Genomic DNA, 27,228 nt, shown 5'->3' with positions numbered 1-27,228 from the left:
TGTAGGCATCAAATTTAATTTGTACTTCTGTAGTTTTTTCTTAGAAATGAAGTAGAATTCTGAATATTTCTTTTCCTTCTGCCTACTGTGTCACTCTTTAATCCCTTTTCTGTAGTGAGGTTTGCACAGTCAATCTTGTCCCAATTAATGCATGGAGCCATGAAAACAGTGTAGTTAATTGCCACATGCTAACAATTTATTGGTCTGGGATTGGCCTTCATTTGGGAGAATGACATCTGGGGAGCTAGGGTGAGAGGACTGTCATCCTTGTCTGTTGGAGTGCCTTGAGAAGGCATTGTTTTGTCTGCTTTCAGACTTGGAAGAAATGACCCAGAGTATGCATATACGTACATACATAATGCAGTAGAAAAATATGCTAAGCATGCCTTTTCTAGGAGCCTTCACACCGTTGGGCATAGCAGACAAGACCATCATGGAGATGTCATGCTGGGGATGAGTTTGTGATGAGAAGGACTTGAGTTTCCATTGCAGCTGAGAGAGAATGTCGTGGCCAAGATAAAGCAGCTCAAGAGTAAGACTGCCAAAATGATGTAGGGAAACAGAAGATTACATTTTCCATCCCATTCTCTGTCTTACGCTTTTTGTTGTATTCATTGCATAAATTTCTGCCAATAACAAGTGGGTTGGAATTTGCCTTTCTTACTCTAGCTTTGAGGATCGATCTCTTCTTGGAACGGGTCTGCTGGTTTCAGGGGTGAACAGTGGAAGATTGAACACCAAAGGGCTGAATTAAATCATGCTATGTATCAGAATAGGAGATACTCTTTAAATTGAACTAATTATACTGTCTCTTCTTTGCACAGGTGGTGGATGTGGACTTTAAAACAGTGTCTCAACATTTCATCCTCAACTGTCCCTTTTTAATCTGATTGCACTACAAAAGAAAAGCTGCTAATGGGATAAATGTTGAGACGTTACAAGAACTGACTTGAAGTACCAAAAGCCATTATTATTAATCAAGAAGAGCTTGAAGCTAAGTCTGTATCTGACCAGTCAGTATCACTTTCACCTAACAGGCATGGCAAGTAAACGAAAATCAACAACACCGTGCATGGTCTTAGCCAACGAGCAAGATCCGGATCTAGAAATGGTATCAGACTTGGAGGAAGGACCACCTGTAGTCACGCCAGCAGATAATAATCCTACAGCAGAGAGCATAGCAAGCGAAGAGGACGTCCATGAGAATGTGGATTCAGACAATCAGAAAAATACAAATAAAGTAGAAGGTGGTTATGAGTGCAAATATTGTACTTTTCAGACTCCAGATCTCAATATGTTTACTTTCCATGTGGATTCAGAACATCCCAATGTAGTATTAAATTCATCCTACGTTTGTGTAGAATGCAATTTTCTTACCAAAAGATATGATGCTCTCTCAGAACATAATTTGAAGTACCACCCTGGAGAGGAGAATTTTAAGTTGACCATGGTGAAACGTAATAATCAGACAATCTTTGAACAAACAGTAAATGATCTCACTTTTGATGGGAGTTTCGTTAGAGAAGAAAACGCTGAACAGGCTGACCCTTCTGAGGCCCCCTCCGCGGGGATCTCCATTAGCAAAACTCCTATTATGAAAATGATGAAAAACAAAACAGAGACTAAACGTATCGCTGTTTTCCACAATGTGGTCGATGACATTCCTGGTGAAGAGAAGGGAAAGGAAAATGAGCCAAACTCTGAAGAAGTAGTAGAAAACCCACCACCGGCAGTTTCTGAGTCCAAAGCGAGCCATTCGGTTGTTTGCAGTGCAGCCGATGTAGCCAGTACGGTTGTGACCCCAGTGATTCAGCCTGGGGTGGCACAGGTTATAACAGCTGTTACAGCTCCACAGAACTCAAACCTGATCCCCAAAGTCCTGATACCTGTAAACAGCATTCCAACCTATAATTCTGCTTTGGACAACAATCCTCTTTTGCTCAACACCTATAACAAATTCCCGTATCCAACCATGTCGGAGATCACCGTTCTTTCCACTCAAGCTAAGTACACAGAGGAACAGATTAAAATCTGGTTTTCTGCCCAACGTCTGAAACATGGTGTGAGCTGGACACCAGAGGAAGTGGAGGAAGCAAGGAGGAAACAATTTAATGGCACAGTGCATACTGTGCCACAGACAATTACTGTTATTCCAGCGCACATTTCCACTGCCAGCAATGGTTTACCTTCAATTTTACAGACATGCCAAATAGTTGGTCAGCCAGGACTTGTTCTCACTCAAGTCGCAGGTGCAAATACGTTACCAGTAACAGCCCCTATAGCTTTGACTGTAGCAGGAGTCCCAAACCAAACCCAGTTACAGAAGAGTCAGATTCACACTGCTCAGCCTATTGCAGAAACCAAACAAGTCGCTGCCGTTCCAGCCCCTCAGCCTATCAAAAATGAAACTGCACTAATGAATCCCGATACCTTTGGCATGCGAGCAAAAAAAACAAAGGAGCAACTGGCAGAATTAAAGGTCAGCTACCTTAAAAATCAGTTTCCTCAGGATTCAGAAATTAGTAGGCTTATGAAAATAACAGGCCTGACGAAGGGAGAGATCAAAAAGTGGTTTAGCGATACACGCTACAATCAGAGAAACTCAAAGAATAACCATGGGATTCATCTCAACAGTGACTCATGTGCCACCATCATTATTGATTCAAGTGACGAAATGAATGAGTCCCCAACAGGAGTTGCTTCACAGAACAAGACGTCCTGGAGTGCATTTCCTGACTTCACCCCACAGAAGTTCAAAGAGAAGACTGCTGAGCAGTTGCAAGTCCTCCAAGCAAGTTTTCTTAATAATCCTGTCCTTACTGATGAAGAGATGAATAGGTTAAGAGCCCAAACCAAACTTACCAGGAGAGAGATTGATGCCTGGTTTGTGGAAAGAAGGAAAACTAATGTCTTAAAGGAGGAGGGAACTGAGATGAATGAGAGCAATGCCAGCAGCTCAAAAGAAGAAGCTGGAGAAACATCTGCAGGGGATGGAACAGCAGGGTCAAAATCAGGGGGCTCTGCTCCAAGCAAAATAGGCAAAAAATCACCAGAGCAGTTGCACATGCTTAAAAGCTCCTTTGTTCGTACTCAGTGGCCATCTCCACAAGAATACAACAAGCTGGCAGAAGAAACGGGGCTCCCAAGATCAGAAATTGTGAGTTGGTTTGGAGATACTCGCTATGCCTGGAAAAATGGGGGATTGAAGTGGTATTATTATTACCAGAGTGCCAATGCAAACAGTCTGAATGGCCAGGGCTTTTCAAGGAGGAGAGGGAGAGGAAGACCAAAGGGGCGAGGAAGAGGGAGGCCTCGAGGGAGGCCTCGGGGAAGCAAGAGGTTAAATTGCTGGGACCGAGGTGTGTCTGTCATAAAATTTAAAACTGGAACAGCAATCCTGAAGGACTACTATATGAAGCACAAATTCCTTAATGAGCAAGACCTTGATGAACTTGTCGCTAAATCTCACATGGGGTATGAGCAGGTCAGAGAGTGGTTTGCAGAAAGGCAAAGAAGATTAGAACTTGGAATAGAGCTGTTTGAGGAGAATGAGGAGGAAGATGAAATGTTGGAAGATCAGGAAGATGAAGAGGAAACGGATGATAGTGATACTTGGGAACCCCCACGACATGTTAAGCGTAAACTTTCAAAATCAGATTGATGTGCAGTTTGGAATCTGGGAGCCAAAAACCCGTGAATTAGGTTTGATGTTACAGTGAAGAGCCAAACAGTTTTTCATGGCCTTCAGCTTCAGCAAGCACCGGCTTAGCATCTTCGTTGCACCTGAAGGAACGTGGGCAAGATGCTGTCTGCGCAGGCAACAGATATTTGCTTCCTTGCTACCAGAGATGGACGTCCTCGGGCCTAGCTGAGCATGTGGGGTTATAAATCAGCGCCAGTTCAGCTCCTCCTCTTCCACGTGACCAGTGGGAAGGTTCATCATTCACGTGACTGCTTCTCAATATTTAATTGCCTTATCTTGTTTAATTCCAAAAACCAAACAAACCACAGACACATTTTTTTTGTTGTTGTAGGAGAACATTACCTGCTCACAAAAGAGGAAAATGCAAAAACCTAAGATGTCTTTTTGCAAACATCACTTCACCTGAAAGGTTTCAAGGCCTGGGTTTATTTCTTAAGGAAAGAATTCAAAAGAGAAGGGGAAAAGTGTGACAAAGGAATCAATGAACATAGGGGTGAGGATTGCTTGGTTTAAGAAAATGAGGTGATATTGGCACCTTTTGTGTATCTTCAGAGTGTTTTGGGTTTACAGAACTTGTGTTGAAATGTTTCTTGCTGATAATTACGAGCTAACTGAATGAGTTTACTGCTAGAAAATGCTTTTTGTTAAATTTAATCAGCGTATCTTACATCAATTTAATTTAAATGCCTGGCAGACTTGATGCAGTTGATAGTAACATTCATTTTTAGCTTGTGCGTTCTTTACTTTTTTGGAAAATGGTCAGAAGCTATGTGTATTTCTAACAAACATGAGTAATTTCTTGAAATCTTACACTGTATTTTAAGGTAAACGTGAGGTGGGAACTGCCTAAAAATCATTCAGCATTGCTTAGGGTTTTGTATGAATACACAGATACAGAGATGAAAAGTGTCTTCAGGTACTAGCAAGAAAGGTTTTCAAGTATGCGGTGGCAGTGACCTGCTTTTTAATTTTCAAGCAACATGAAGTTATATGCCTTTTAGGTGCTTAAAAATGATAAACAAACCAGTGTTCAACTGTTTGTTAACAATAGCCCAACTGAATGTTTTGCATGCAAGTTTAACCTAAAATTCATCCTACTGAATTGAGCTCACCAATATTCTGGCTGTTCTTAGGGCTTCTGGGTGAACACTTATTTGTAGAGATGGTTTCATCTACATGAACTGAACTCCAGAAGTAGTCTAATCCGATAGGGAACATCTGCATCTTGAGTAAGTGCTTCTGTATAAATATAGAATGGCTTTTTATATACGTAAACCTCAAGGTAATGAAATAGTAGCATAACCAACTTAAAAATAATGGGCCAAATTCATGAAAGCTAGGTTATGCAGATATCTGGCATCATAGAAAACTGGTACTCCAAGAAGAGTAGTTTGTCAGTCTGTATTTTTTAGGGGTGAGTTATATTTAGACGTCAAAAATGGATGATGAGTTGGTGCTGCTGTCATCAGCATTGTCTGCTTTACATGGGCACTAACAGGAACTATCCTAGCAATCTCTCTTTACACCTCTGCCAACATCTTCTCTGCAGGCATTTGCATCTATTGACCTACAAGAGAGATTAGCGTGGAGAAAATGTTCCCTAATACTTCTACATCTCCAAGAATTACTCTTTCTTCCCTATTGTGATAACTGACTGTCCAGAGACCAAGGAAATGCTTTCAGTGATGATTTTCCAAAGCAGAGGAGTTCATGTTAGATCTGTTTTTCATGTCAGATTGTGAGTGAAACCTGGGTGAAAAAAAGAAAGGGGATAATGTCTGACCAAAAGAAGAAAAAAAAAGAAAAAAAAGTGTGGTTAACTTACCTGACTCACCTTCCTCCCTGGACACGTGTAGCTACCTTTCTGCTCACTGATTGAATGGGCTGCCTGAATTGCAAGATGATGTTCTGCTTGAAAGCCTTTTTCTGACCTTCTGAGATTGCTAGAAATACTGATGTGTGTGACAGTTTTGGTTATCGAACTGTTTCCTGGCATCCAAGACTCAAGTCAGTGAAACCAAGGCACAAAGCAGCCAACAGTGAGATATCTTTATCTCTTGATGCTTATCACTGTGAGGACAAGCCTAGAATCCCTCAGCTTGACTTTGGGATGGGAGAGATGCAGAACTTTGTTGGCAGTGTTTCTCTGGAGTGCTGTGACTCTGGGTGCAAGGTGGTGTAAGAGAGATCAGGATCTGGGCTTTCCAGCATGAATTGCTACAGTGATTAGGAAGTAGAGAAAGAGATGCTGTTTTCAAATTTATGAAAAAATTAAGGCACATCTTTAAACTGCTTGGGAATATGCTTTTAGCAACCAAAATCTGGAATTGCCTTAAATCTTAAGGACAAGCCAGAATTAATTTTCTTTCCCCCCCAAAAAGACCCAAGAAACCTGTCTAAACATCTCCATTTTTGTTAGCAGACACTTAATGTAGGTTATCGCTACATCGAACCTTCTTTAGAAGATGAAAAAAATAAGGATCCAAGTTAATTATATGATTAAACTGGGAAATTTTCCATTTTGGCAGCGTTCTGTTAAATAACACTCAATTATAATGATAGGCCTTAGTACATCTGATCTCAAAAACACAGGAAGAGGAAATGCATTGTTTATCAGACTAAATATAGTTGGATTGGATGTCTTCTTTCCATAAAATGGTCAGAGGGGATGGCTCATGTGTACTGGTCTGGATTTTCAAACACTGTAAACATTACAGTTCCTTGTATTCCAGTGGTTTTAACAGTATTTGCAGCCCATTGAAACCCCATTTCAGAATACAGATCTGAATTAAACAGGCTTTGGGCGGGATAATGAGAGGTGCAGGGTACCCACATTTCCTCTAGGCTAGATGCACATTGTAAGTCTTTCAGTTGTGCCAAGGGTGAGAAGAATCTGTGTGAATTCAGACCTGAAAACATCAGTTGTATGCACTTATTATTACTTATAATCTGTTTTGTTTTAAAAGAAGAATCCATTAATTACCAGTTTATTTCATGTTTACAGCATGTATGTATTTGCACTGTGTACTGTGGGAGAGAGGGAGACACCTTCCAGAGGCCTCCTGCATCAGAAATGACAAGAAAAGCACTGGAAAGAGCTGTCAGCGTGCGGGTGGCTGACAGGACGGACTGCTTTGTCTGTAACTTGTGGTCGTGGCTGGTTGGAGCTCAAAACTGCTGGTAACTGTGGTTAGTCCAGATTCATCTCATGTCGTGTTAGGCTGCTGTGCTCCTTACCATGGTGCCCAAGGCATACTGCATAGTCTGAGAGAAATAGTAATTGTCGAGGGGATACAGCGCATCTTCATTCTCTCCCTGAATTGACATGAGCATCAGTTCCTCTGGAGCTAAAGTTGAGCTTTCTCTTCCATCTGCTGTCTCTGCCAAGAGTACCTGATGTTACGATGCTAGTTAATGCTGTCTCTGGAATATAGTTAACTGAGGATGAAGGTAATCCTTTGCTAGAATTGAGAGGGAGAGCACTAAAGGCAAGCAAGCAGTGTCACAACCGGTGAGCCATCCACTGTCCCTGACCACGGTGCTTCGTAGCATGTTCTGCTCTTGCTTCTGAGGACAATGGAAAGCACAGTTCTGTAATGCTGGCTTCCCAGTGTCACCTTCTTAATAACCCCAAGATTGGTGTGAGTTATAAAAAGAAAGTCAGAGTTACTCTCCCTTGCTTTGAATGAACCAAGGGAGTGCTTGTGTGGCGTGCAAAGAAGGGAAAATGCAGAATCTTGAAGAGACTGCCTGTTGCTTGCTCTGCAGAATTCACTTACCTAGAACTTGCTGAGCAAAACAAATGTTACTCTTGCTATTTTGACAGAACAAGTGTTGCAGTCTCTCGTGTTTAACATGTAGAAATCTCTGCTTTGATTTGAAAGCAAAAGAAAGATATCTGGCACCTCATGATTAAAATTTACTGGATTATCTCTAGTACACCTTAGTAAATTAGGCCATTTGATTTTTCAGATTTGTCCAATGATGATTTTAAAACTTTTTTTTTTTCCACAGCCTTATATGCAGTATTGTTTCTGTCTGTAACTTTGAAGGAAACTCATGCAGAATCCACACCACACTGGCATGAAATATTTTTTCTAATGCATGACTTGCTGACTTTGGGCAAAAGCCTATTTTCTTCCTGCTCACCAAGGCAGGCAAATACACTCCCTTCTCCTCCGCGGAGCAGAGAAAGGATTTTTGAAGCCCTTGCAAAACGATTCACAGCGCGATGCTGTCCCAAAGGCCAGAAAGCCCCAGCATGCAGACATTCTCCTCCTCCTTCTCTATTTTCCTCTGAAATGAGAGCACAGCAGTAACTCTGACAACTGGTCTCTGGCTGCTGAGTAATAAGCTGTAGTTTAAGGTCAGGAGTATTTTCCCTTTTGCACTTAATGGAGTACTGTGTATTCGAATTGGATCTCAGTGTTTGCTTTTGTAGATACGATGGTCCCAATTTGCATCCTCCACCACCTTCTCCTCTCTGTCTATATTCATATCTCCCAAGGAGAGAAGATAATTGTTAAGATTCTGTAATGTTAAATATCCCTCCCCTTATTTGAATACACGCAAATGTAGAGCGCAATGAAATATAGTTATTTTCTTTGATTTAATTTATTATTTATTGGAAGATAATTTTGCTTGCATTTAGTAGTAATGAAAATATAGTATTGATGAGAGAAGAGTAAAACTGTTGAGAGGTATTCACAGTGCCTGGGATGATCGTATAAATTCCGGATGGGAAGGGCAAGTGCAGGGCTCAGTTCCCTGCCCTGAGCAGTGCTGCGTTATGCTTGCGTTCTCCATCAGGCTTTTGATTATCCTAGGGCTGAATAGATGTGGTATGTGGCATGACACAAACTTGTTGGGTCAAGTGACTTAAGGTTTGTGATATATTAAAAGTAGGTAGGAAATGAAAGCTGTAGCAGAAGGTGAACATTTCAATAACTCTACGTGCTCAGTAGCTTGAATTTCTGTATTGTTATCTCACTTTTGAAAAGGGAGGTTTTGAAGCACAGGCAGGTTGTAGACAGTATTTTCAAGCTTTTTGGGTTTTTTCCTTCTGCGATGAAGAGCATCTGCATTTTTTTCAGTGGATACTCATTTAAAAAATGACTTAATGCAGCATGTAAAATGTGGAATGGTAACTGTGGATCCCACAGCACTTTTCATGAATTAAGGTGGGATTCACCTGATTGTATGTCGGTGTCTGCATTTGAGCAAGACACCGCAGTAGCTGATCAGTACAGCTAACGAGTGCATGTCAGCAGCTCATCCTAACCACCTACAGTCGATCACACGAGCTGCACCCTAAGCCCTACTGACTGTTACAAGTGGCTCGCAGACACTGGAGTTAGAGCCATCTCAAGTTAGGTGAGATGCAGCCTCACCTTGGAGCGTGCTGGCTGTGGCAGCACTGGGCACTGCGCCCCGTTAGGCTTTCCTTGTGGTTAGCCGTGCTACTGTCCTCTGCTCCCCACCTGGTGCATGTTGGGAGGTGTGAGGCCTTGGTTTGGTTTTGGTTGTTATTCTAGAGCAGGTGGCACTGCAGTGGTGGATAAAGTAACTGATCCTTGGTTAAAAAACTGCGGTATAAACACGGTTCGGGGGTTTCTAAAGTTTTTTAGAGAGAATGTTACTATATGAACATTGGATTGTGCGTATCAAAAATGTGTTAAGACAAGTAAGGCTCGTGTCCCCACTGATCAAAGCATTTCCTTACACTTATTCAGTACTAGATATCTATAACAAAACTTACTGTAAAGGATCTGCCAGAATGACGGAAGATTCGAGTTGTCTTCATTTGTGATACAAACAACCAACCACCAGAGCTCCACTACGATTCTGAAATGTTCCCCATGCCTCCAGTTCCAGCTTACAGAAGCATTTCCAATTCTGCTTAGTTGGTTATCTGCATGTATGCTTACAGTTTGTACAGAAATGCACTAAAAATGAGTTGCCCAACCCGGGAAGGCTTTATATTGTATAGAAAATGTGGCACTAGGTACTGCTCTTCATGTGCACAGGAGAGTTAACAGGTGTCAATCTCGTTTACAGAAATGATGGAGCTTTGCAATTTTCTATAATACATTGCAATATATTTAAATGTCCTGTTTGACATGTGAAATGAAATTAAGTTAATGCATCGTTATGTATTTGAATATGAGGAAGACGATTCACTAACGACCAGCAAGGTTTTTAGAAGGTGTCCAGTATGTAGCAGTCTGTGTGATCTGTCTGGTGTATGTGATGTTGTTAAAGGAAGCAACACTACTATTATCATTTAGAATTAAGAGTTTCTTAAGAGTGATGCAATAGCTTACAGTGTCTTTCCTTTGTAGCTGCCCAATGTGGTGAAGGGGAAGCAATTGTTGAAAAAGTTCAAGATAACTGGTTAACTGTGAATGGGCCTAATCTTTCGTGAAACCAAGAAAATATTTGGACACACACAGGACTTGAATACTCAAAAGGATTGGAACTTAGTGTTGTGCCAAAGTTAAACTACTGCAGTTGGCAGAAGTTCTGCACTGTAAATAGAAGACTGATTAAAAGACAGCTTGTAAAAAAGAAAAAAAGATCAAATTTTAATACACTACGTTTTTATTCTGATACATGACGGAAACATTCTGTTTTAGACCTTTTTTGAAGAGGCTTCAGTGACCACTAGATTTTGTCCTCTTATATTTTGTTTGGCCTAATACTATATGTTCTAGTAAGATGGGCTTTACTGCCTGTGTTCTTTGATACGTGATTAAGCTTATAGCTTTGAGTGACCAAACATTTTACAGAGTAAAAGTTCTTAGAAACAGTATAACGTAACTGATATTTCTGTGTCTTATTTATCAGGCTCTGCACAAACTTGGGAAGTTGTGCTGGACTTGTACAACTTACACGTGGGATCGCAGCATACTGCTTGGTATTACAAACCTAAGCCTTTGAGGCAGTACGGATCTTGTCTTTGGTTTTATTTTTGTTATTTTTTTGAGGCAATGAGATGAACGGATGCTGCTGTAAAATATTTGTAATATTGCCATTATTGCTTTCTGTAGCAATTACTGCTTTTGTTTCAACAGATAAAGAAAATAAATCAGAGATAGAAAAATCCCAAAAGAAGCCGGTAGAAGAAAGGATCACGTGGGAACTTCTGAAAATAAATTTTGTACCAAAAAATTTGAAAGCAGAAATAATGGAATAAATGTCTCCTTACTGACTGTGTGCTTTTTTAAAAGGATGTGCAGAAACCGGCAGCCGCGTTCGCATGAAAATGTCACCATCTTCTTAAAGCGTCTTTTTTTCCCGTCCACAAACCCGAGTGTCAGCGATGCCTCGGGTGCGTTAGGTTTGGAGATGTGTGCTGGCTGAGCAGCCGGCATGAAGCAGCCTCACGCGAGTCAGTACAGCAGCGTGGTGCTGGTGTTCTGCCCCATCAGCAGGCCGGGGCTGCGCGCAACGTTTTGCTCTGTGCTCACATTGAAAGTGCCTGGTGTTGCAGGAGCAGGGGCGAGCAGCAACCACTTCACCTCCCTGCTGAAGTCCTTGTCGATTGGATGTCACGCTTGGTGACTTCAGGGCTGCTGTAAAATGTGTGTTTTCCTCCAAGCAGACTGGGTCTGAGCACGTTCCGTTGAATGCTGCATCCCGCTGGCTTGCCGGCAGGGCAAGTCACTGGCATCGCTCCCTTGGAGGCAGCAGTGCTGCCTTCTCTCAGCAGGACTCACTGCCCCACTGTGTGGTGCCCTTCTCGAGGCCCAGCTGCAGAGGAGCTGGCACCCTGCCCTCAGCTCGATCCCTGTGTGAGAATAAGGTGAAGTCCACAGAACCGTTCCCGTGCTGTAGTGTGGGTCAGTCCCGACGAATCACAGCCCTGGTGGAGCGGTGACCTGTGCACAGGGCTGGAGGCGAGCGCTCGCCGTTGGGACAGCTTGGTGCTGGGCCAAATATTTACTCAGTTCAGTGAAAAAATCAGGAGGGAAAATAAAAAAGAATGTTTGTTCTAGATTCCATCAGCTAAAGAGAGAGTTATGAAAAGCTTTGGGCTGTGTTTCTTTAAAGAGTTACCTTTTTGTTTACCCTGTTGTCAGTGACTCCAAAACACTGCAGCTCAGTCCCTATTTTGACAGGAGACCAGCTGGCCCTCTGGCTTGTTTCTCCTCTCCCAGCCTTCTCTTCCCAGCCCCTTCCATCTTCCAGTTGTTCTCATAACAATACTGTCAACTGCTATTTTTAATTATTTGAATACCACTTTGTGCAATGCTTTGGTTTTCTCTCTGCACCAGAAAGTTCCTTCTGGAGTGATGTTAAATTGCTTCCTGTGGAGTTTGCTTTGCTTTGAAACGCTGCTGGTGGTGGTCTGGAGGCTGTTTGACTGTTTTCCAACATTTTTGGTTGTTAAATGACTTGTTGCACTTCGAATATGCATATTTCTACTGCAGAAATGTTGGACTATTAGCATTGAGGCTGTTTCCTTTCAGTCTCGGATAAAATATCTATCTGGTAGAAGAAAAAAACACAGGAAAAGGGAGATACATTGGTTGGCTTATCTGGTTGATTTGGGTGAAAATCAAGGTTGGTGTTGGCAGTAATTCACTGAGTGATTTTTGGTTTTTCTAAATGAGGACCAAACAGGAGAAAGCATAATTGCAACAAAGTCCATTTTAAGGGACTAGCGTAAAAGAAGCCCCACAAAATAACCTCTAGTAGTGGCACACTGAATCAAAAGGGATGGTGCAGTTGTTAACTGCTCTCAAGCCTTCAGTTCCTCCCCAGCGGCGCCCAGTGCCTCCATGTGAAATCCATCTGCGAGGGTTTCTGTGCAGCCATTGCCCCCAGCACACTCAGAGCACAGGGACAGAGGCTCACTGGCGCCGTATGAGGGAAATGCCTGGGCATTTTTCTTAGCAACACCACAGAGGCAGAAACGGACGTGATGGTGGGCAAAGTCCATTCTCAATTTCTGCATTTTGTTTGCATGTGTTCATTTAGCAGTGCTTTCCCTCCACTTTGCATCATGCTTTCTGCAGGCATCGATACTTGCACAAGGCAAGCGTGAAGCCATATTATGGCTAAATTTATTAGCAGTTTCCACTTGGTGCTTTCCAACTGCGCAGAAGCAGCATGGGAAACAAGGTACTGGAGAATCAAAAAAAAGCCAGACAGGTTATTGCCATTTGGAAGCAGTTACCTCTCCGTACAGACAAGGAGACGGGGACTGGAGAAGCCCACAAGTCAAGGGCAATCCTGAAGCTATCTTTTTTTGCCCCTAATTCTATCGATTTGTTTCTCAGTTCCTACAGAACAACAATATTGTAGGGTGTCAGCTTAGTTTAATGGGTGCTGTACAACAGAGGTGCGCAGCAGCCAGATGCAGATGCTTCAGTGAGGTCCTGGAGGAGATGCTACAGGAGTCCTGCCCAGTCCCAAGGACCTCGTAGCTGTGAAGTTTTAACACACAGCCTGATTTAATCACGAGGAGCAATTAAGCAACAAGCATAACTGTTGCCATGTTGCCAGGGGAAGTTAATGAGTTTTCAGAGACAAACCAATAAAACTGGGAAAAAAAAGGTGCACAGAAGGAGGCATGCACATCTCTCTGCAAGTCTGGGGTTTGGTCCAGTTAGAGCAGCAGGTCAGTGATGCCTCTGAGATGGCAGCAGGTCAGTGATGCCTCTGAGATGGCTTGTGTGTCAAGTTTGTATCCCCTGACTGTCAGGTCCAGCATTAATACTTGCCACAGGTGGCTGAGCAAAGTGGTCCATCCTTGTGACTCCTGTCAGTTCAGGAAGCGTGCAGAGCTGCAAGGGAGGATCACTGCTTGAAGACTGTCCCAGGCATCTGATCACCTTTCTTTCCAAAAAGCCTTATTCCTCTTCAGCAGCATTCCTGTCCAACCCAAGGGCATGCTCGTTCTGCTCAGCATTCATCTTACAAGACATGAAATAGTTGCAGAGCCCATTAATAGCTGAACACAACTGTGCTTAGCGCACCCTTTTGGCAATAACAACTTTATTGGGTTTTGTGAGACCTGAGGGGGAAGGATTATGGCCTAGTTAATATGGCTTAGCAGCAGTTTGAAAGGCTGCGCTGTTGGAAGGTAGATAAGCAAATGAACTGTCTTTGGGGGATGCATCCTCTCTTATCTCTCTTAAGATAAGGGAGATCTTCTGGCTTCTTTACCAAGCAGTTCTTATTTTTTCTTGTTTCTGTGATGCACAGCTCTTCATCTCCCCATTCATTTTTGTCCTGTCTTTGTAGAACTGTGAGCTGGCTGGATGACTTACACAGAAGAGGAATTCCATGGCCCACTGGCCTCCACTCTCCTGCTCACGCTACTCTGGTTTCAGTATCCTGTCCTCCTGCTGCAGACAGTGAGGGTAGGGTGTTGGAGCAGTTTTTAGGGTGAGGAACCATTTCAGCTCCCTTACTTGCTTTTCCTTAGTGCTCACTTTACCTTCATCAAGGACAGATCTACATTTAGCAAATGAAGCTTTGTCACATTTGGCTGGTTTCTCAACCAGCTTGAGATAGATGGAGGTTCATCCTGTTTCTACCAGCGCTTCTTTGAAGATATGCTGAGTTTGAGACAAGTATCATTGTTCTCTAATTTTGGTTGGTGGCACCTGGGAGCTTAGGCTCAGGGGTCAGACTTTCACCACCCTCAGTGTGACCGCTTACTGCTTGAGAACAGTCTGCTCTTGAGGTCTGCAGTTGTATCTCATACTACTATAGTAACATTTGCTAGTGTTCATCAAAGCTCACCAGAGCTTTAACTGCAGTTTTGCTTGTTGAATCACTTTTTCTTGTCTCTCGGTTTGTACCAGAGATAGCTTTGGTATGCCCTTAGCCATGAAATGCTGTTTGTGTTATCCTCCTGTGCCAGTCATGGACGGTATCCCCTTATGTTTGGCGCCACGCAAAGAGGATGAAAGATGGTTTCTGCTGTAGAGATCTTGCAATCTCAATAAAAAGCAAGAGACAATAAGTGCAGGGAGAAAAGGACACATCAAGACAATGTCAGCAAATAAAGAGCTTCTCTTCATGAACGTGTTTAGAGAAGAGCCAATGTTATGACTGTCAAAAAAGAAAACTAATCTTTCCCCCAAGGTATGAATATTTCACAACGTCTGGAAGAACCCACTTGATGACTCAGGAACCACCCATCCTTTGAGGAACGCTGCCTGTGGGCCTGACTGCTCTCTTCACTGCAGGCAGCACTCTTTCTCTGAGGAGAGAATGAGTCTCTTGTTTCCTTCCAAGGGCAGCTCCTTTCCAGTATGCTCTATTAAAACTATAAACGATGTCAGAGCTGCGTTATTCCTTAGCCGACATGTGTGGGTAGTGCCTACCAAAACAGTGCCCTCTTTACCAGCCGGGATTTCTCGTTTCCACTGTGTGTGCTTGATGGTCTCCTGAAACCTCTGTGGTGTGTGTTCTCCTTCTGGGACAAGAGTGTCCAGGTTGTGGCAAAGACCCATAGAGCCTATCACAATACAAAAAATAATATCAGGAATTAAATAAGCACCAGTGGAGGGAATTCTTTTGAATTAATTCTGCCTCAGAGTGGACGGGGCTAAAGAAAAGTTGTCAGGATTCAAACAAGCTCTGTCTGGCACGCTATGTTTTCTTTTCCTGGCTGAAAGGCTCAGGTCTTATGGCAGCAGAATGAATTCCTGCCTGTCCTTTGAGATGCCTTTACTGACTAAGCTTCCTCTGGGCTCACCCTGATGACAAAGTGAAACGCATAGGCTTGCCTCCTTGGTTCCATTGGTCTGATTTTCATATGGGGAGCTGGTGCTTTAGGCTAGCAGTGTAGCATGACCTTAGCTGTCTTTAGGAATTTTCATCCCTGGCTTCTTTCTATCCATGAAGCTGCCTACACACAGCTGCTGCAGCAGTGCGGGCTCCCATAGGGCTCATGTATCTCCAAGCCCCCTCAAAGCTGCTTCTTCCAGGGCTGTTGGTTTCTGCTGCATGAAGCGAAGGCTAACAGCACCATGGCAAATCATGCCTCGCAAGCTCAGGCAAACAGCTTTACTTAAGTAAAGTGGGAATTTGTATTCTGGCAGCTATACTGATGACTTGGGGCTTGCAGGAGAAATTGAGCAAATCTCCAGTGCTGACAAGGCAGAGGAATTTCTTACAGTTGCACTTTTTTATATCTGTAACTAATATGCAAGGAGCTTTGTAAATGTCTGAGGGGAGGTGGGGGAAGGGGAGAGCCAGGGAAGGAAGAAAGAAGAAAAGCAGTGTTATGCTGTGACTTATGACTCAAACCATGCAGTCAGCTGCTAGGCCCCCTGCGTGGTGCTCAGGAATTGCTTCTCTCCTATCACTGATTCACCAGACAAAGGCATTCTCTGCATTGCAACACAGAGCCTTTGCAGACCACGTTGGTATCCTCACAGGCAATGATGGCTGAAACCCTGAACCCTGGAGGACTCCTCAATCCAAGTTGGCAGCCAACGGGCTGCTCATGGATTTGCCCCTGGGAGTGCCTTGCAGTTTGTGTTCTACTTTGTGCTGGGGCCACATTTCACTTTGATTACTCATGATTCTTTTTCTGTTTTCCTTCTTTTCCATTTGCTCTTAGTCGTCTTGCTGGATTTCAGTGCTGTACTCAGACTGGTGTGCTCCAGCATGACTGACAGTCCTGAAGGACTGGGAAAGGAGCGCGTGTGTCCGGTTAATGTGAAGAGAAGCACAGATGCTGCAACTGTTCAGACACCAGAGCTGATGACTGCAATCCATTTCTGTTTGCTCTGCCTGTCCTGCAGGAGCTCAGTACACCAGTCCGCGTGCAGAGGGAAGCTGGATGGCTTTTGTGTGCACATACAAGAAGCCCCAGCTGTACTTGCCTACTCTGACACTTAAAACAATCAAAAGCATCATGTGGAGCAAACTCCTGTTTTTCTCAAGACTCACCTGTTAAGCAGTCGCCTATGTTCAAGAGGTCTTCTTTGCCAAATGGTCAGATTAAAAGCAGAAAAAACCTCAATATGATCAAATCTACCTGCCAAAGTATAGTTTCTATAAAGGGGTTTATGCCAGCTGATCATAGACTTGTGGAATCATTATGGTTGGAAAAGACCATTAAGATCATCTAGTCCAACTGGTTGGCCCATCACCCTGTGCCCACTAAACTGTGTCCCTAATGTCCAGGCATATATATGCTCATATGGAAGATATTTTGAGCATGTATCCACCACCACCAAACCAAAACCAAACATCTCTACTAGAAGGAACTCTTTCAAATGATCCAAACAAGAAGTATGGCCATAAAGGATGTTCTGGTAGGCACAGATTCATCAGTCCATTTTTTGGGTTAAGGAGATACAAGGATAACTTTTCACTCAGCTTCTCTGAACTTGTATGGTGGTCAAATGGGAGGCAGTGGGTCTTCCTGGAGGGAAGGACTGCTGGGGCAGGGAGAGGAAATAGTACTGCAGTATGCCTAAAACACAAAGCACCTTGTGTCTGGCAATGCCATGAGGCAGGACGGACAGCTGGAATGGCAAGGTGCTGTTAATCTGCAAGGATGTCTGAGCCTTTCAGTCTTGCAGAAGCTCTAGGATGGGTCTTTGCTGTGTACCCTTTTCCCATAGCACAGCAATGCAGTCTTGGGAGATTTGGAAAATCCTGTCTTCTGAAAGCTTGAGATTTCACAAGTTTCCCATTCTGCTTTGGGGAAGAAATGAAATCAAACGGAGAAGTTACTGAAATACACTCCCATGCACACTGGCATGCACAGTGGACCAAGATGCTAAAAGAATAACTCCTCAAATGTGCAAATAATTTATCTAAACATAGGAAACTTAGGTTTAAGTGTTTGTTACGGTATCTTATGAAGTTTCCATTAAGTTGTCTGGTGACCAAAATCTTCACCAGGACTATGGAGAATGCAATGGTCCTGTTCCAAAGGGGAGTACAAGCTTCACTCTCTTATCACCTTCCTCCCAAAAAACACTTCACAAATGCCAGGAACCAGGTGCCATGAGCTGTCCCAAAACATGGGATCCTTTTGTTCAACAAGGTTCAACAAGGCCAAGAGCAAGGCAATCCCAGATATGTACACAGACTGGGAGTTGAACTCACTGAGAGCAGCCCTGTTGAGAAAGATTTGGGGGTTCTGGTGGATGGAAAGCTAGACATGAGCCAGCAGCGTACACCTGCAGTGGACAGCGGGGAGCATCCTGGGCTGCAACAACAGAGGGGTGGAAGCAGGGAGAAGGAAGTGATTGTCTCCTATTCAGCCTCATGAGTACGGGAGTACTGCATCCAGGCCTGGGGCCCCCAGCACAGGAAAGATGCAGAGTTGTTGGAATAGAGGAGGGCCGTGAAAATCAGAGGGCTGGAGCAGTTCTACAGCGTCAGGCTGAGGGAGCTGGGCTTGTAGAGAAGGCTCCAGAGAGACCTTTTTGTGGCTTTCCAATATTTAAAGGGAGCTTATAATCAGGAGGGAGGTCGGTTTTATATATGGGTCCGCAGTGACAGAACAAGCAGGAATGGTTTTAAACTAAAAGAGCAGAGATTTAGATTAGGGGGAAGATTTTCATTGAGAGGGCGGTGAGGTGCTGGCACAGCTGCGCAGAGAGCTGTGGTGCCCCATGCCTGGAGGCTCACAGGGCCCAGGCACCTGATCTGGTGGGGGGCAGCCCTGCCCATGGTGAGGGGTTGGGAGTGGGGGATCTTCGCAGTCCCAACCCACGCCATTTTATGGTTCTGTGATGGTAAGACCCCCGATGCCGCACAGCATTTCTGAGTGAGCATTTCTGTGTTTCCACACAGCATTTCTGAGTGACGACACTCTCACAAGGTCTATTCCAGCACGACCACCTCTGATTGTCCTCACGTTGACTGTGGCTCCCCGTGCCTCCTGCAGGACAGCGATACCCCGTTACACACGGGACAAACCCCAACGCTGAGCAGCAGGCACTGAAGCGCACAGCCCGAGCTCTGTGGCGATACCCCGGCACCGCGGCGTCTACGGGGCGGCGCTACCAAGGGCAAAGCGGCGCGTCTCCCGCCCACCGCGCCACGCCTCAGCGCGTCGCACCGCCTTCCCAAGATGGCCGCCGCCGCCCCTCTAGCCCACCGTACCCCCAACTCGCTGACCCCGCGGCCGCGCCGCCTGCCGCCTTCGAGCCGCTCCCTCACGGCGCCTCCCGGCCCGACAGGGGGCGCGCTGCCGGCTCGCGGCCGGCGGAGAGCCGCTCTAGGAGGCAATGGAGCTGCCGCTGGGCTGGGAGTTCGAGGAGGCCGTGTTCTCCCAGAGCAGGGAGCGGGGCGCGGGCGGCGGGGCCGGGCCGCCCTACAGCGCCAAGCGCTGCGAGCCCCGGGTGAGGAGCTGGGGCGGGGCGGGAGGTCGGGGCCGCGGGGCCGGGGCCGAGAGAGCTCCCGGGAGCGACTCGGCGTGTGGCGGCTGTGGGGTTCCAGATGCTCTGTACGGGTTTGTTTGTGCTGCAGTGGTTCTGCGGTGAGACGAGCGGCGAGGAGGACGCCGAAGTACTGACGGCCCAGAAGTTCCGGGCTGACCTGGCCTACAGGGAACGGGAGTTTGAGGTATTCTCGTGGCTCCTGTGCGCCGGGACTTTGGTCAGCGGCGGTGGCTGGAGTGTAACTTAGGGCCTGTGGTGCTCATGTGTTTAGTGAATATATCTGTGTCTGAACAACCACAGAATATCCCGAGCTGGGAGGGACCCAGCGAGCATCGAGTCAACTCCTGGCTCCATTCCAGCACTCCCAAAGTCTGAGTGCTCCCTGGACTCCAGCAGGTCAGGGCCGTGCCCACTGCCCTGGGCAGCCTGTTCCATGCCCACCGCCTTCTGGTGCAGACCCTGTCCCTGACCCCCACCTGCCCCTACCCTGACGCAGCTCCATGCCGTTCCCTCGTGCCCTGTCGCTGTCACACAGAGCAGAGCTCAGTGCTGCCCTCCGCTCCCTGTGAGGAGCTGCAGCCGCCATCAGGCCTCCCCTCAGCTCCTCTGCTCTGGGCTGAGCATACACAAGGACCTCAGCCCCTACCTCATGTATCTTGACCTCCAGACCCTTCACCATCTTCATAGTGCTCCTCTGGATGCTCCATGCCCTAGAGATGCTAGGTCCTGTGGTACAGAAGTCCAACTTGATGGAACTTTTCATCAAAACCACCCCATCCATCTGATCTGAGCAGGAACCACCCAGCTAGTTAAGATGTGTCCAAACTGTAACAGTTAACTTCATTTTGGCAAGCTTTCCCAGCTGGATGTCATCTCCTTCCCCCATTGTCATTGTGAAGCAGATACAAACTGCGCAGCTCAGCAGAAATGGTGTTTTTCACTTGGAGCCAATTCATACCAAAGCTGTACATCAGAGTGGTTTAGCAGTGGTCACAGTTGCTGTTGGCAATCATTGAAATCCTGGTCAGCCAGCCATAGTTCAGTGTGCGGATTTATCCACACGTGGGGATAGTGCTGTGTTCCACAAAGGCTGTCAACATCACATTTGCCTTTCTCAGAGCTCCCTCTGGCTGTCAAGTTACAGCTGGCTGCAGTTGTCAGTCTCCTGAGAGTTGGCTTGTGTATCGTTAGCTGTCCTCCAACTCTCTTGTTTCTGGGTAGCTGGTTATGCTTTTGAGATGCTTCCATGTTCCCCATTTGGGTTTCTGCCTGCTGCACTCCTAGACCCTCTTCTCATGCTGCTTCCTTAACTTCATTACTAATCACTGACGATTTCCTCCCTCTACTGTCCTGGTTCCAGGATCCTGTCTTTTGTTCTCCCAGATTTGTTTTCTGGTGAAAATCAGCTTCTTCTGTCCATGTTTCTGCTCTTATAGCTTCTTGCTCCAGGCTATGGTTTGTATTGCACGCTCCCTGATTTCAAAGCCAACAGGACAGCGTCTGACTGCACTCTTCTTGCCCTACCCATTGGATTAGTGGATCTGGTTTTGATTCTGCTTTTTAACATTATTCCCGTGTTGTTGTCACCTTGTCTGTTCCTGACAGACATTTTCCAGTCTCAAATGAAGGATGTCCTGAAGGAATTCACAGAAGTGTGCAGAGAGAGAAATGCCCGAGGCTGCATCAGGCACTCTGCTCTAGCTGCTGACCCGCCTGAAGAGAGGTTTGCTCTCTGCCATGTGCTCTGATTCCCTTCCCTGAGAAACTGACACAGAGAACAGAGCGTCCATTGCTGCTGTCACGCTGATTCATGTTGGCAGTGTCTGGTGTCAAGTGTTCTTGAGTCTCTGTGGCAGAGCCAGAGCCAGGGAGGAGAGTGACAGATTTGAGAATGCTGGCCTTAGATCGGTGCCTGGAGATAAGGAAATGGGAATCTCTTCACTCATTGTGAAAAGTTTTGATGCCAACCTAAGCTACTGGATGGGAAATGCCAAGGAGAGCAGTGATCTAAGCCACCCTCATTTTTAGGACAGAGCTGACTGCAAAATCTGCTTGGGATTTATAATGCTGAGTCTGCCAGGGTCATACTCTTTCATTGCATAGCAGAGCAAGCAGAGGTGTCCTGCAGCCCTCCTCTGGTCTGTCTGGATAGAGGGGAACTCTCACGTTGCTTGAGAAGAATGTGAGCTTGGCAGGGGAAGAGACATACTTTGGCCATTATGCCAGGAGCTACTTAGGGTATATTGCCTAGAGGCTCTTTTTGTTAGATCAAGTTTGCAAAGAATACCTGAATTTTCATTTTGAGAAAGCTCTGCTCTTTGGTCTTTTGGTTTGAGCTCTCACACAGTGGGGAAGGAACGAAGATTCCAGGCTTAGCATCACTGAATACTTAATGTAATGTATTTAAATGTTAATTGGAGTCTTGGTGAGTGCCCTGAGCATTAAGGTACAGCATATTGCTCATTCTTGTCTTTTTTTCTGGGCCCAATTAATATTTAATCATTTCATGCAAATTCCAATGACCTTGTGAGGAATTTATGTCAGGAATGATGGAGACTCACATTCCTTGTGGTCTGCTCCGACTGGCTGCTTATTCTGATGGGCTGAGGGACAGACTTCCTTGTTCTCACCTCCTGTTTCTCTCACCGAGGAGTGCACAGGTTTGAAGTGAGGCCTCCCAAATTCAGGATGAGTGCTCTGATCCCTGTGTTAGTTGGGATAAAGGTGCCTTATTTCATGTTTGGCCCAGGCCTGGGGGTGAGCTCATACAGTCCCTTCTGCATCAGGCGTGGTGTGAGGAAGAGGTGGAGAGATGCCCTGGGAATCCTTACAGAGCTGAAGCATTAATTAGGACTGGGGCTGCTCATTGCTGTCCAGACTGAGGCAGCTTGGAGCTCAGCTCTTGGCCTGGCCATGTGGTACTGGAGCCTTTGTGTGCTGCTGGCAATAGGTGCTCACTGAGTTGGGATAAAGAAAAATTGGTCTTGGGATTGCTTTAAATGAAAATCTTTCACTGCTTTGCTTGTCTTTTCTTTTTATCGATGCTGCTAGAAAGCTCTGTGTGAATACTCAAACTGCTTACAGCATTTGCCTCCCAGTAACATTGCCATGAGGCGGGACGTCCAGGAGGGCCAGGCTCGCTGTTTGTCTCAACTAGGAAGGCACAAGGAAGCTCTGGATATTGCAGAAAGAATGGTAAATCATGTCCTTTGAACATAAAAAATATTACCAGTAGTTCTTTTGTACAGACCATTTTCTGCAAAAATAATGTGTGTGTTTAATCCTTCAGGATGTTCAGTGCTCAGAGTATTTGGTAAACAGAGGGTAACTGTCACTGCAGATATAATCACTCTTTAGAAATCAGAACACCCTGTACCACAGTGAGTTCCCTGTGCAGGGAGCTGGTAGTCCTGGAAGGGACTAAATATCATGCTCTGCCAGGCAGAATTAATGTAATGTAATAGGAATTATAAGAAAGGGGATAAATGAATGCTTAAGTCTTTCCACTATAAAAGCGACGGTTCAACACTTCCTTTTATTTCCATGTACTTTTCTGCCAAACTGCCACCAAGAAGAGTATCTAACCACAAATGGAGTTTTTCCCATAAAAGAAGATGTCCGGAGGCTCTGAAATCTGCTAATTTTATTGCTGCTGATCATTGTACATAAAAGGTGTTCATATTACAAAGAGGGGCAACTGTATAACATAAGCAGTATTGCATATAAGCAAACAGCAGTGTTCACGGGCTTCTTTCAAACTGATGAGGCCACTGAAGGGAACGCTGTCTGCTTGATCTTGCATGATCTGTACCATGTTTAAAATTAAGAGAACAGTAGTGAAAGCTACCTTTAGAGATATTTGTCTGTCATTACCCAGGGAGACGTTTTCTTAAGCTCTGAAGGACGGTTCTGTTTTTCTGCTCCTGTTACAATCCTTTTTTCTTTTGTTTTCAGAGAAACAGTGCCACAAACACGGATCACTTAACAACTGTTCTCAACCTGCAGTTTGCCATTTATCGGGATCTGGAAAACGTAGAAAAAAAGATTGTGTGTCTGCAGCAGCTGATCTGCTTACATCCCTTCAACCCTTGGTACTGGATGTCACTTGCTGAAGCTTATATGGACCTTTTGCGGAGCTTGTCTCCATTTTGCATTCCAGAAACAAACCTACACTGCTCCAAAGAGGTTAGTGATGGTAGTTTCGGAATATCAGCTGGAGGAAAGATTAATCTCCAGCCTCACAGATCAGACTGCCAGAGGGAATGCCCTCAGTCCTGCCCAGCAGCAGAAACAAAGAGTGAGAGTGCAGCGACCTGCAGCAGCAGCCAGGCTGTAACAGAAATGCTCTGCACTTCAGACAACGCTGGAAGGAAGGCTGAAGGGAAACAGGCAGCCTGTGAGTCCTGGGAGCCGGACATGGCAAAGGACGTTGGTGTAAAGGCATGTGCCTCATTTGTTAGAGCAAGGTAACAAAATACATTCTTAGAATGATGTGAGATTCTCCCAGTCCAGAACAATTTTAAGCATGTTATTCCCCAGCCTTAACGTTCTCAGTTTACATCTCTGATTTAAAGATTTGTTCCAGCATTGGTAACACCAACCTAGAAAGAAAAGAACCGTCTCGTAATTGAGATGTAGAAAGTGAAACTCACCAGCATGGTAGCTATGAACAACTGACATTTGAGTGGAAAGACAAAGCCAGTGTCACGTGTTGTTGAGAAGTAAAGCATTTCTTAAATGATCCCATTATGCAATTCCTTTCAAATAATTATATACAAAAGGATTTGTTCTCCTCCAAATGCTTCTGCTAGAGCGTGGCTGTTCCTGCTTTGGTATTAAAGATGCAGCAGCTGAAGTCCCCCAAAGGGAAGTGAGCCCGTCTTCCTTCTGCAAGTGCCACCTGGCTTGTTTGCCTGAAGCCTCTTGCTTGAGTGAAAATGTATTATTTTAATAATACACCAATTTGCATAATGGATGAGGTTGAAAAATGAACTCTGTGACAGCTGATTGACAGGGCTGCATTAAAATGCTCTTTCTCTTTATTCCCTCTCTTTCTAAAATTCTTGCACACAACAAAAATCTCCTAAATATAATAGTTCAAAGAGATAACTGGGAAATGTTTCTTGTTAAAAGAGTCTTGTTTTTTTTTCCCCTTGCCTCTCAATAATATATCAGTCACTGAACGTGATTAGTGCAGTTTTATGAACTTCTGAACATGTTTACAGAGAACACCTTATAACTGCCCTCTGCGGGCAACATTTGGGAAACATAAAGACAGTTTTTATCTGTACTTTGAAAGCAAGTGACTTTATTTGCTGCCTGGGAGAAGTTAAGGGATTGAGTACTGGTATCTAATAAGCTACATTCATCTTAAAATAATCTGTGCTTCTCATCTCAGTGATGAACCAGACGTACTGAAACAATGGAGGCAGTTCTGGGATTTCCTTGCTTGACTGCACGGTGATGTTGTGCTTTCTATCCAGGCTGGATGTGACTCTGAGCAGCCTGCTTTAGTGGTTGGTGACCCAGCACACAGCAGGGGGGTTGAAACCAGTTGATCATTGTGGTCCTTTTCAACCCAGGCCGTTCTGTGATTCTATGTTGGCATATGTGCTTCTCTAGGGCGAACTTCCCATCGCAGGGTTACGTGTTAGCTGATCTGGTGCTTTCAGCTCTGCTGGTTTATGCGAGACGCGGGTGCTGCATGGGTAAACTGCACCTGGAAAAGGGATGTTAGAATTGCTATATTCAGTGAATGAGGGTCTGTCTCAGAGCATCGTAAATAATCGACTCCTCGACTTGTGGGCCTCTGCCTTCAACTTAAGAGCAGTGAAAGGTTTTAGAAACTACTCCCACACTAACCTGTGTGAGGATGATGTTTGGTGTTTGTTGAAACAAAACCAAATTTCTCTCTTCTCAGGTTGCAAAGATGGTTGCTGCTGCATGCAGCAATGCTCTGCTGTCTCCTTAGGCCTTAATAAGGATGAGGGACACTCGATACAGCACTGCTAATGTTCAGTGCCCCAACTGCGTGGGAGGAAAAATGGTTGTGTAGAGGCACCAGAGATACTTGGCATTTCATTATTCTGAAGGTCTTCTCTATATTTCTTCTGTATTCTGTGTGCACACAGAATGACCTTAATAGACAGATTCAGTTTTTTTAGCTGGCAAAGGCCAAGAAGAGCTGTTTTAAAGTATTATCTTATTATAGTTGGTTTTAGTTATTCTTGTGCTAGTTGTACCCTTTCTAACTGCTTATTTTCATTCCAGGCTTTTACTTCAGCTTACTCAACTGCAACAGTCATCCTTTGCTCTCGAGAATAACATAAAATGTCAGAAAGAAATTGATGACAAAGTGGCACAGTTTGGTTTAAATGAAAACTCCTTGCTGCAGATGACCAAGGTAGGGGGGTGTTCTCTGCGTGTGTGTTCACCAGGTCCTGGTGGGGGTACGTGGGCCAGCTCATGCTTGCAGGTGCCTGACTCTCCCCCAGGCTAATTAACCGTGCCAGGAAGCAAGGTACATTAGCCAGGGCGATGTCCTGGTTCTGCATTATCTGGGACTGACTGTGATAGCTGTGTAGCGCTGGCTTATGTCATGCAGGTGTCTCTCTGTTCTGCTGAAATTCTCCTTACAGGAATGCTCACGGTTGTTAGGTTTCTCGCTGGACTCGTATTTGCAGATGCATCATTGCTGTGCATTTCCTGGGAAGCAAGTTTTATCTCTGCCACTTTAGATGCCGCAGAGTGAATCACATGTATGAAATGCAAATGGAGATGTCACTGAGGGCTACTGAATTATTCAAGTCTTCATTCTTTCAGCAAATTTTCAGAAAAAGTTCCTCTTACATTGTTTCTTTGTTCCGTTTGATGTGCTGGGTTCTAACTTAAAAGAACCACAGAAGAAGAGAATAATATTGTATGGCTTTATTCATAGAGCTTAAACATTTCTAGCGTCTATGGAGTTCTATTTAAAAGAACAAAAGGAAGCCAAGAAATGTGTAACTTTACTGTCAGCATTGTCGGGTTTCAGTTAATAAAGGCCAAGTCTTTGCCGAGTTGGCAAGCAAAGCTGTGGGCTTTCATCCATGAGAGGGCAGCAGCATGCAGACTATCCCAAGTTTCCAAAGGGCTGCCGACAAGCAGCTGCCTTCCTCGCTTCCCTTGGTCTGACACCCCTGCCTCGGTGAGAGATCGCTGCTGGTGCTCTTGGGGGCAGGCGCTGAACGCAGAGCTGGCGATGGGGCTTGTGCCGCTGTTCAGAAGGCAAAACTCCCCACGTACAGTTGTACCTGACGTTGGGAGGGGCTGTGCAGCTGCGAAGTTTGGGCTCTCAGTTCTCCATATTTGTGACAGTGCAGCAGGCAGACAACTTGATTGTGATTTGGAAGCGCCTCCTAGATGGCGGATGGTTCTTATGTTCTGTTATTAATGTCACATTACTTGTCTCCTGTCTTTGTTCTTACTGTGGTTGCAGGTGATGGGAGCAGATCTTATACCAGAAAAACTAAAAGAGGAATTTCAGGGCGAGGTAAAATGCATAGGCTCTTCAGCACTGTCATCATTGGTAACCGCATCGGCCTCAGAATTTGAAATCAAATGGTTTGACATTCTCCGAGATGATTTATGCCACTTGGACAGGCAGTTCTCTTCAGATATACACATCCCACCTCTGGCAACGTAGGGCTGTTGTATTTATTGTCATGGCTTCAGAGGATTATGGAATGATGCATGCAAAAAGTTCATGTTGTATTTTTTACGTTTTCTTATAGTATGTATTTCAAGAAAGTAAATCTCTGCATTTGAAGTCTTGGTGTCTGACAGTTTTTTTTTGTTCAAGACTCCTTTGTATTCACAATGATAAGAAATCCAGTATAAAATGGAGTTTTCCAGGGTAGCTGTCCATCATAAACCTCACAGTGTTCTTGAAGCACCAGTGATTTTTTGGGGCCTATGATGCAGCTTTTCCTTCCTGATGTCCAGTTAGAAAAATGTCTTGGTTTCGAATTCTATGTTGTTGCACTTGGAGCCACAGAATTTTCTTAATTAAAAGTGGTAATATTTCTAGATTAACTGACATCACAGCGATTTTCTTTTCAGAGCTGGATGACTAGATCTTAAATACATTTATGCTGTGAAGTTGTCAATAGGAAT

The 27,228-nt window shown here is 44.8% G+C and overlaps 2 protein-coding genes across 15 annotated transcripts in view; both read left to right on the top strand.

Moving 5' to 3' along the window:
- Positions 1-10,914, top strand: part of ZHX1 (zinc fingers and homeoboxes 1) — a 28,259-nt gene extending 17,345 nt beyond the window's left edge. For 4 of the 13 annotated variants that reach the window (XM_085221641.1, XM_085221642.1, XM_085221643.1 and 1 more), the window contains one exon: positions 825-10,914. In XM_085221641.1, coding sequence (XP_085077767.1) covers positions 1,040-3,661 — 2,622 coding nt within the window. In that variant the 5' untranslated portion in view covers positions 825-1,039 and the 3' untranslated portion in view covers positions 3,662-10,914. The remainder of the gene's footprint in view (positions 1-824) is intronic. The other 9 variants (XR_014882684.1, XR_014882686.1, XR_014882682.1 and 6 more) reach the window with 9 other exon arrangements.
- Positions 10,915-18,394: 7,480 nt separating this feature from the next.
- On the top strand, positions 18,395-26,881 carry C3H8orf76 (chromosome 3 C8orf76 homolog). Of its 2 annotated transcripts, XM_085221644.1 has the most exons (6): positions 18,433-19,035; positions 19,163-19,258; positions 22,126-22,269; positions 23,029-23,540; positions 25,345-25,477; positions 26,552-26,881. In XM_085221644.1, exons 1-6 carry the CDS (start codon positions 18,922-18,924, stop codon positions 26,756-26,758), a joined length of 1,206 nt encoding a protein of 401 aa, XP_085077770.1. In that variant the 5' UTR covers positions 18,433-18,921; the 3' UTR covers positions 26,759-26,881. The 2 variants fall into 2 exon arrangements, with proteins under 2 accessions (XP_085077771.1, XP_085077770.1); XM_085221645.1 differs by lacking the exon at positions 22,126-22,269 and having other exon boundaries at positions 18,395-19,035.
- The last annotated feature ends 347 nt before the right edge of the window (positions 26,882-27,228 follow it).

The sequence above is a fragment of the Meleagris gallopavo genome, chromosome 3 (genome assembly GCF_905368555.1).
Source record: "Meleagris gallopavo chromosome 3, MGAL_WU_HG_1.1, whole genome shotgun sequence".
Taxonomy (NCBI): Eukaryota; Metazoa; Chordata; class Aves; order Galliformes; family Phasianidae; genus Meleagris; species Meleagris gallopavo.
Note: the sequence above shows the minus strand (reverse complement) of the source record. Positions and strands in the feature narration are given on the sequence as shown.